Source organism: Myotis davidii, unplaced genomic scaffold (assembly GCF_000327345.1).
Source record: "Myotis davidii unplaced genomic scaffold, ASM32734v1 scaffold930, whole genome shotgun sequence".
Classification (NCBI taxonomy): domain Eukaryota; kingdom Metazoa; phylum Chordata; class Mammalia; order Chiroptera; family Vespertilionidae; genus Myotis; species Myotis davidii.
In genome coordinates, this window is record NW_006282518.1 from 1,036,247 (window position 1) to 1,046,799 (window position 10,553).

Sequence of the window (10,553 nt, forward strand, 5' to 3'; positions counted from 1 at the left end):
AATATGTCACGTAGTGATAGCTATAGATAAAATTATGATCATTTTCTTCTCAGTGTGCTAAGAAGAGCCACTGGAGGTGCTGACTCTTTGAAACCGCAGAGAGAAACTCATCAGAGGTGCCAGTTTCTGGGAATAGTGGGGAGGGTAAAAGCAGAGGGATCTTGGCAAGCCCACTGCTTTGGGGTGGGATGTGAAGGAGGTGCTTCATCTCCTCCACAAAGTCCCTTCCTCTCCAGCAGTGACTTCCCAGTATTTCAAGATCCCACAAAATTACCCCAACCCAGGCCCCAGAGCTCTAAAATTTGCTTTTTGGGGCTGGAACTTGCTATAAGAAAAAACTAATGTCTAAGAAGATGAACGCCAGGTATTTATCTTGTATGTGATCTGGGTCAGACTGTCCTGGCCTGCTACCTACAAAGTAGACCAGGAGTCCTAACTAATATTTATTCAGTGCTTTCAGGTTCAAAGGTTCTTGATATATATTACCTCATTTAATACCTACCTACACACACACACACACACACACACACACACACACGTACACACACACGTACATGCACGCACGCGCGCGCACACACACACACACACCAACTCTGAAAGGCAGTTATTATTAGCCCTGTTTTATAGAGGACAAAACAGACTCCAAAAGGCTAAGTAACCATCACAAGAGCACAGAAATGGTAAGTGGTATAGCCAAGAATTGAACCTACAGCTGCTCAAGTATATAGCTCATAGTTTTCTCACCAGTGTTCGCTGGGTCCATTTCTGTCAGTTTGTATTTGCAGGAGTCTTAGTACTCTGACCTTCACTAGTGTGATCCAATGTAAAAAACAGACAGCAGATTTAGATTAAATAGTCTTTGCTTATCTTTTACTCAAAGGAAATTATTACAGTAGGAATAGAATGTTCGGAGTCCTTATATTTTTAGGACTAAATATAATAATCTCCATTGCTAAAGAATTTCTATTCACAGTAGCCAGACTTATAAAGCAGCAGGAGGAGGGGGCTTAAAGGAGTGTGGATATACACCCCCAGTGTGTGATACACAAAAAGTCCCAGTGACTTAGCCCTCTGAGGTTTAGAGCAAGGCAAGTTATTAGTTGAAATCCTAGTTCTACCACTTTCTATTCAGCATATAGTAAGTACTCAATAAATGTTAGCTGTACTTACTAATATTAATCAGCAGCACAAGAAACATGTAACAATACTACAATATGAGAATTGCTAGGTGGAGAGGGATCCTGTAAAAATATATGCCATGGCCCTGGCTGGTTTGGCTCAGTAGATAGAGCGTCAGACTGCAGACTGAAGGGTCCCAGGTTCAATTACGGTCAGGGGCACATGCCCGGGTTGTGGGCTCAATCCCCAGTTGGGGGCGTGCGGGAGGGAGCCGATCAATGATTCTCTCTCATCATTGATGTTTCTGTCTCTCTCCCTCTCCCTTCCTCTCTGAAATCAATAAAAAAATATATTTAATATGTATATGCCATGATTTATCACAGAAATCTGAATATCAGTCAAGCCTTCTGATGGTTCTTTTGTGATTTAGAGTTTCATGAGAATAAGGAAACTTGTTTTAATTCCTTTTCACTTCTTTTATCATCTGAAATTCATATGGATAATACTTCTGGGTTTTCCCTTGTAAATCAGATAAAGAATTAACCCAGCAATGGCAGGTTGGTTGAGATGTTATTTGTGGAACAGATTCTTATTATTGCCCTTTTGCTGTATTTTATGTATTCAACTAATATAGCTCTTAGAATTTTCCCCCTTCTCTCTTGCCTGAGGTCAGCCAAGTCACTTTGTCGAGCAGCTTACATTTTCTACCCTTTTAAGTCGTTCTAGAAGTTTGGAGCTTGCAGCCCACATCAGCAGATTTGCCCTTTTGCATTTGGCAGGAATCAGGGTTTGCCATGTATTTCCCAGTAGAGGTGGGAGTGTGGTGTTATAGAGATTTATGTCAGCATGACTCTGGAAACAGTGATTGTTAGATAACCAGTGAATTGAAGCCAGAAAAGAGAACTAAGAACATTATTTTTGGAGATGTTTATGTCTGTAGAGATCTACAGCAAGATATGTATTACTTTTCTTTGAACATTCATCTTTAGGATAAAATGGTACATTTTAAAGGAGCACCGTGTGATGTAATTCATTAATTGAAGCTACAGAATAATTTGGTCTGGAACCTCAAATACCCTAAACTTGATTTGGCTTATGCGATGTCTTTTTCTTAACTCCTTAAAATTGTGGTTTTGTACAATTGCTTGCTTTAAAAGGAGGTTGGAATTAATTAATTGTACACTTCCTTCATTCTCAGAACCCAGATGAAAATAAAAGTTGGTGGCCTGGGGTAAGGGGTGCTGGGGAGCAGGGTGTACAAGTGGAACATAAACTTCCTTCTGTTAGCTGGTATTGTGTGTTCCTGAAAATATGTCTAGAAACATCTAGTAGGATGTTGATATATCTATGTGTGTGAATTTTCAGATTACTGGAGTGAGAGTGACAAGGAAGAAGCAGATACTCCATCAACACCCAAACAGGACAGTCCTCCACCACCCTACGATACATACCCGCGGCCTCCCTCTGTAAGTTACCAACAGGAATATAAACAGCATCAGATTCTTTGACCTAAAACATCCCTTTGTATGTTTATTTAAAAAAAAGATATGTGGTGAATTGCATGTTAGAGCTCAGCTTCTTAGGGGAAAGAAAATAGGGAGTCTAAAGGCAATAAGGGAAACTTTTGAAGTATGCAAAGAATATTTAATCAAGAGTAACAGTAACCACAGATTCCAGGCATAATAAATATCTGACCAGTTTTATGTATATATGTGTGTATGTATGTATTTTAATATAATTTTTATTTTTTTATTACCCCTATACCTCTATACCCTCTTCCATCTCCACCCACACACCCTCCCCACTGCAATCACCACACTGTTGTGCATGTCCACGAGTTCTTTCTTTTTTTCTTTGCTTGACCCCTTCGCCCCCCAAAACCCACCACCACCACCAGAGCTGCCAGCCTGCCCTCTATCTATGAGTCTATCTTTATTTTCCTTGTTAGTTCAGTTTGTTCATTAAATTCCACATATGCATGAAATCATATGGTACTTGTTTTTCTCTGACTGGTTCATTTCACTTAGCATAATGCTCTCCAGGTCCATCCATGCTGTCGCAAAGGGTAAAATTTTGCCCTGGACCAGATGACTTTACAGATAAATGTTACCAATTATTCAAAGAACTAACACCTGTCCTTCTCAAAGTGTTCCAAAAAATTTAAGAGGAGGAGTGACTAATTTTATTAAGAAAACATACTATGTGTGTCAGAATAGCCTTTGTGAAAATAACAAAAATATTTTTTAGAAAAAAATTAATTGACCTTATCTATTTCACACTAATAAAATTTATACCTATATCCTTTAGAATCAACTCATAAAATTACAATTACATCTATATTAAACATGTTTTGGCATTTAGATTTTTAGACAGCCATGGAGTCTGATTTAATGTATATGTTTATATGGTGCTTCAGACCTCTTAAACCTGTGTAAATTATTCTATGTATATACTTTGATCTTCAGATAGGTTAGACAACTTCTGGATTGCTTGGGACTATCCTACTTTATGCTCATTCCTATCAGAATTAGTGAAAGTATCTCAGTAGTGCCCCACTTTAGACAATACATTGTATGATCATGGTACCGTGAGAGTCAATTTTGCCTATGTTGGGACTGAGTCTTCCACATAGGAAATAGAAGCTATATTTCGGTGACAAGAACAGTAAACCTAATTCCACCTCCATATAAGTTCGGGGGATTTTCAATAAGAAAGGTGCCATGCAAGATGTTGATATAATTCCAGACCTTGGCTTTCTCAACCTTGGCTGTGCATAAGAATCACCTCTGGAACATTTTAGAAATGCAGATGTTCAGGCCCAATCCAGACATATTAAATCAGAATATATGGGCCTGCACACAGCTCACTGGACTGGACTATGAACTTTTTGACAACAGTTCATTCATCTATACATTTCCTGGCCTAGCTCAGCACTGGCACTGACTTATTAAGTTCTTGATAAATGTTTCTGAAATAAATGAATGGATACTTTCGGCTAATAATTAAAAGGAAGCCATATTTTTAATAAAATGTTTGAAGACAATGTTTCTTACCTAAGGAGAAGAAGAGAAAAGTGGGGAAAATTCAGAACCGTTCTATCTGTATGCACATTTCTTGATTAAATGCTGAAGTTTCCTGAGTGCCACAGGATGCAAGGATGAGCTATGGAAATGAAATAATGAAGTCAGTGACAAAATATAGTTTTTATCATATTTCCCCTCTGTCCCTAGAACATCAGAGTCTGAATAATTCCTTTAAAATATTTATAGAAGAGGAAGAAAGGAAAACTCCAGCTATACCAAATAGCTCTTTAATCATAGCAATATGTGAATTTTAAGCAGGAAACTATTCACATTGTTAGTAACGCATGAGAATATAAACTGCCCACAGAAAATGCCGCATAACTTCTCCTTTACCTTGAGGGGCAGCATGCACTTTCCTTTCAACCAGGCTTGTCTTCGGCTCCATTTGTGATTAGCATGTTTAACAAATCTGGCTTCTCCTCCCAGAAGAGGGCCTGGGCTGGTCTGTTAGTCCCCAGAGCTAGAATAAGGCTTGTTCCAGTAACTGTTCCTGCAGGTCTTTTATAGCATTCACTTGATTCCAGTTCTTTTTCTTGGCTGTGCTTTTTACTGTAACATATAGTCCCAAATTTTAAATTTCAGGGATAAAAATATTCCATTTTTCTTTTGTGTTTATGTACCCTGAAATGCCTGTGCTCAAGGGAAATGCTAATCCCTATCAGGTTATAATCTCATGCTACCTACATTTTTAACTCTCTAGAACATGCCCCAGAATTGAATAAAGCTTTGCTGTGGTACCCATAAGAGCAGACATTCACCTGTGAAGAAGAAGAAGGGTTCTGTTGATCATAGGCACTTTGTTTTCACATCCCAACGTCTCTCTTCTTACACTCATCCCCAAGCTCCATAAAATCTGAAAATAGGAATTTGGCAACAATTGTTCAGGATTTCAAATATGTACAGATCTTAAAACCTTGGATTATTTGGTCAGTTGCTGAATAGTTCTTACATATGTACTCACATTGTCTTGTATTTTCATTGTTGTAAAAAAAAATAATCTTTATTGTTCAAAGTATTACATAGGTTCTCCTTTACCCCCCATTAACCCTTTCCAGCCCGCTGCCGTACCCCTCCCCCAGGTCCTTACCATCCCATTGTCTTTGTCCACGGGCCATGTATATATGCATACAGGTTCATTGGTTGATCTCTTCCCACTCACTCTTTGCATTAATTTGTCAGATATTTCATGAGAGCCTGGTATAAATAGTTACATTTCAATACCTCTGCATCTCAGTCTCATGAAATGGTAGCTGGGGCCTAATTTTGAAATGTGTGAAAGCTTGACAATCACTAACTCTCAACTAGCCATGTTACCCAGTGGAAATTGATGTGTTCCTTGGTGATAGAAGTGATCTGTTATTTCTGTAGAGACTGATCTGAGGCTCCTTTCCACAGATGAGTTGCGCCAGTCCTTATGTGGAAGCAAAACACAGCCGCCTCTCCTCCACAGAGACCTCTCAGTCTCAGTCCTCTCATGAGGAGTTCCGTCAGGAAGTGACTGGGAGCAGTGCGGTGTCCCCCATTCGCAAGACAGCCAGCCAGCGCCGCTCCTGGCAGGATTTAATTGAGACGCCCCTGACAAGCTCAGGATTACACTATCTTCAGACTCTGCCTCTGGAGGATTCTGTCTTCTCTGACTCCGCAGCCCTGTCCCCAGAGCACAGGCGGCAGTCCACCCTTCCAACTCAGAAATGCCACCTACAGGATCACTATGGGCCGTACCCCTTAGCCGAGAGCGAGAGGATGCAAGTGTTAAATGGAAACGGGGGCAAGCCTCGAAGTTTTACTCTGCCTCGAGATAGCGGGTTCAACCACTGCTGTCTGAATGCGCCGGTTAGTGCCTGTGACCCGCAGGATGACGTGCAACCCACAGAGGTGGAGGAAGAGGAGGAGGAGGAGGAGGAAGGGGAGGCAGCAGGGGAAAACATAGGAGATAAAAGTAAGTATGTTGATGGAGATTGCTAGCCTGTATACACAGAGTCCTAACCTTTTCAAACTTCTTATTTTAAGAAAATAGAATTCCGTTTCCCTTTTTTCTTAAAATAATGGTCTTGCTACATAGGAAGTTAGGTATCCCTTGGTGTCCTGCTTTCAGAACTTACGTAGCTTGTGGGGAAAAGATAAGTGATGAAACTTAGGATACCCATAGTTAGAGCAAATAGCTTTTTTTCTTCAATTTCCTATTGCCTTTTAAGGTTAATGGTATTCATTTCTTTATCTTCCTCCGCTTAGCCACTTCTTCTCACTTGCATGCATCATCCTTTGGTCCACAGTTTTTGCCCCCAAAGTTTGTGTTAAGAAACTATAAATGCTTCAAGGGGGGTGTTCACAGAACCTTGGTTGAAAGAGTAAGGGAAGACAAAAATTTAAAAATCCAAGTTTTTCCAAGAAGAAAATTTCACCAGTGTTTCTATCAACTTAGCCAAATTTATGTCTAGAAACCAATTTGCCAAAAGCATCCATTTACTTTCTTAATAGGGATGTTGATTACAAATTTCAATTTATATGAATCAACTCTTAAGAGAGACAAGTCAATTAAGTAACCCTCTGTCTTGTTGGAATTAAGAATATGTTTACTAGTTATCAAGTTCTTTATTCACCGTGTAATACTGAGCATCTTTTCATAACTAATGTAATACACCAGTTCAGAAACCTAGGCTAGTTTAAGAAAACAGCTATAACTCAGTTATTTAAAAAGAAAATCTAGGACTGGCTATAAATCTCGAATATTAAGTACCCCTCAAAATATAGAAGAAATAGTATAAAACTGTTTACATCTTTTTATTCAAAATGAAGTCTAGGCCAGTTAGTGCATATAACCTGAGCCATTGTTGCTGAAGCCACAGTTACTAATTTGGTTCTACTAGGGCATGAGACTACTCTTTTTAAAGGATGCAAATAGACTTCATCCTTCAGCCCATTTCATGAGTACATAAGACATTGACTACAGGATATATTTGTGTAAGTACTTCATCACAACTGAAAATAACTAAAAGCTCACAGGTTAACAACAGGCCGAGAGTCTCATTTCAAATGAGGGTCCTTTGGCGATTATTAACAAGAAAATAGAGTGAACTTCCTTTTATGGGATGGTTCTTTATTGCCTTATTTAGTGGAAATTAAGTTATGACTTATACCATCAAATATGAGTTTCTTATAATAAAGTGCATGTGTTAAACCAGTTTTCATGTAAAGTATATATTAGCCATAATCTCCATCAGGAACATTACAAAATGTATACGGTTGGTGCAAGAAAAGTAATTACCATCAATTACCTGCCAAGCTCTCACAACTTTAACATTTATTAGAGATTATGGAAAAGATTGTAGCAGAAATGTCTAGGAACTATGGTAGGCCTCTGTAGGAGTTCTGGCAAACATGATAAAACATTTTTAATAAGGTAATTATCAAAATTTAACTAAAGGTGAGTTAGAAACTTTATTTCAACTGTCATCCAGGTACTACACAACTGCTATAACTATGTCAGGTTTGTTCAGTACTACAAGCACAAAGCATGTGCTAGCATCTGAAAGCCCGGCCCTTGTACTCACTCATCCTTCAGGCCTCAGTAGCCCCCAGAGCATCTCTAGGTACACAGATTTCAATTTTTTTCTCCTAGTGTCTCTTTTTCTTTCTTTTGCTGTTTTGTTGATTTGATTTATTTTAGCCATATAGACACACACTTAAGTCAATGGGTGTTTCCTTCAGGTTCCCAAATAACTCAAGTGGGCAGTTGTTCGGTACTACTTTCCATCTTTTTCAGTGGACTCTCTTTGTGGAATAATTGTGATGACACAGAACAGCCCTAGGAAGTATGTCAGTAAATTTGGTATTGCACATTTGGACTTTATGGTTCAATATTGTGGGGCAGTTCATGCTATTTCAGTCAGCCCTGCTTCTCTAAAGGTGGCCGTGTACTATCTATCACAGCCCCATTTCTTTCTGGGTATTTTTCCATAGATCTTTTCACTTGATGTCCCAGTGTCCTTCAAACTATCCTCAACAAAGCAGTGCTTTTCATGCTTGCCTAGAAAATGCTTCTTATTTAATGGAATATAGATTTGCCTTCCTAATGATGTTTTTTCTTCATTACTGTTGCAAATATTTTGGAGTGTACAATTTGATGAACCCTTCATTTGGGAAACATCAGCTCTGAAATATGTGTTTTCAAAAGAATCTCTAAGGTCTAGTTATGGGATGTTGTATTAATGACTGCCCTGGGCTGGCCATTAGGAGTAAATATTCCATGCTGCTTATTCAAATCAAGTTGCTTGGCGTTATGTCAACAGAGTAAAAATTATACCAGGGAAAGAAGCCGTGACCATTCCATCAGCCTCAGATGTATGGCATGCCCTCCAATACGAAGCACTCACTATGCCACTGCATGGGTCAGCAGGCAGCCGTGCTTAATAGAATCAAAGTCCAACAGCTGTGTGTTACTAACCGTCCTGCTCCAGGTCAGAATTCTGTTTGACCTACTAAAGTGAATCTGCACTAATCAAGTACTGACCTGCAGAGGAAATAAGTTTCATGTCTCCAGCTCCAAACATTTTTCTCAGTTTATCAAGAAATTAAAAAATGAGAAGTGTCAGGAGATGGGCAGAAGGAGTAACGGGGGGATAAAACATAAAAATACAGTTTCTCTTCTTCTGCTTTAATGGTGAAGAATTGTCATCAACCAAATTCCTTTCTTATCATTTATATTTAACTTAACTCTATATAACATATTATATAGTGTTTATGAGTTTACAAAGCAATCTGTGGCTTAGATTATTTTTTCAGTTTCCTTATAGATGTTCAATTTGGACCTGCTTATGAAGTGTAAATTTAGCATTCTTTAGAACAGACTTCAATCTGTGTTCTCATGATTGAACTACCTTTTGTCTTATTTTAAAATTCAGTTATTTAACTGTCATACTGATTTTTCTCAGGCTGAACTCATTTTAGTCTAAGGTGAATGGTACTAAAATTACACAAATGAGACCTGTCTTGTTTTCCTTTGACTGAAAAGTCAGCTTGCATATTAATTATCCTGACCTACTTCACTGGCATTTGGAAGAAGACAAGTAATTTCCTATGATCCCAATTAACAGTTCTGAAACTTACTGAGGTACTGGACTTATAATACTTCACTTAAATTAAATTATAAATTATGTCAACCTATGCTAGTTTCAAGGAATTACAAAAGTGGGGGGACAAAATATAAACTTCTTTCTTAATTCTGAAATCATCTGTCATAACATGAAAGTACTGTTTTGGTTAATGCAGCTTGAAGTCTGCTGGAATGGTTTCCTTTCCATTGCCATGCTATAAAATTTAGATGAGGTTTCCAAAAACTTTATCCCTTGATCCTGCTGATTTCCCCCCTGGCCATCATAAGAGTATTCCGTACATTCTTGGTGCCTCCGTACACTTGATGAAGTTATAATGTGCTCTTTTTTTTATCTTGGATATAACCTACCAGTATTCTCACTTAATTTACACATTTATTAGCGTGGTTTTAGAAATCTAAAGCAAAACCTAGGGAGCTTGGATGGGGAGGAAGAGGGTGGATACAATCCATTACCTGGTAGCTATAATACATCTCAGGTTATCTGGTCAAGATGTTTATTGATGTTTTCAAATTTAGATCTGCAGAGAAATGTATTTTAAAGTTAATTTTTTAATCTAACATCCTTTGCACACCATTGGTAACATAAAATATGCAGCTCAGTGGCCTACTATCTTAAATTATCTAGGCTGAGAGGCTGGATAATGACTACCAATTTAGTGCAGAAAAAGATAGATTAATCCTCTTCAATCATTTTAAAGGGTCCTAGAGTAATTTACTGAAGAGTCTCTAAAAGCCATGAATTTTATTTTTTAGAACATTCAGGTAGGAAGTGTGTGGGCAAGGGGAAGATATTTCTAAAGTAATAAATTGTGTTAAAGGGAAAAGTAAGTAAGTTGAAAATAAAGAAAAATGTTACAGTATTTTTATGGTCTTATTTATTGTCAAGATAAATTATGAATAAGCACAAAGAATTTAGAAGAGTATAATCATCAACAATATCTTAAATTATAGTTTGGCTTTAAATGGAATAGATGAAAAAGATATATAAGCATTAGGAATAAAAAGACATTCATTAAAGTTAGAGAAAGAATAGCAGAGAACCTTAAATATGCCACTTTTGTGAAGTTTAAGGGCATCGTTCTTGGCTTGTTGTATAACAAATATATCCTATCTAATAAAGAGGGAATATGCTAATTGACCTTCATGCCGTTGCAAAGATGGCGGCGCCCACAGCCAATAAGGACGGAATATGCTAATTGACTCCCCTGCCCTCAAAGATGGTGGCGCCAACAGCCAAT

General features: G+C 38.1%; 1 protein-coding gene across 6 annotated transcripts in view; it reads left to right on the top strand.

Annotated features, from left to right (window-relative positions):
• Window positions 1-10,553, top strand: part of CNKSR2 (connector enhancer of kinase suppressor of Ras 2) — a 246,582-nt gene that overhangs the window by 196,129 nt on the left and 39,900 nt on the right. For all 6 annotated transcript variants that reach the window (XM_006752987.2, XM_006752988.2, XM_006752989.2 and 3 more), the window contains 2 exons: window positions 2,485-2,585; window positions 5,598-6,141. In XM_006752987.2, the coding sequence (XP_006753050.1) occupies window positions 2,485-2,585; window positions 5,598-6,141 (645 nt within the window). The remainder of the gene's footprint in view (window positions 1-2,484; window positions 2,586-5,597; window positions 6,142-10,553) is intronic.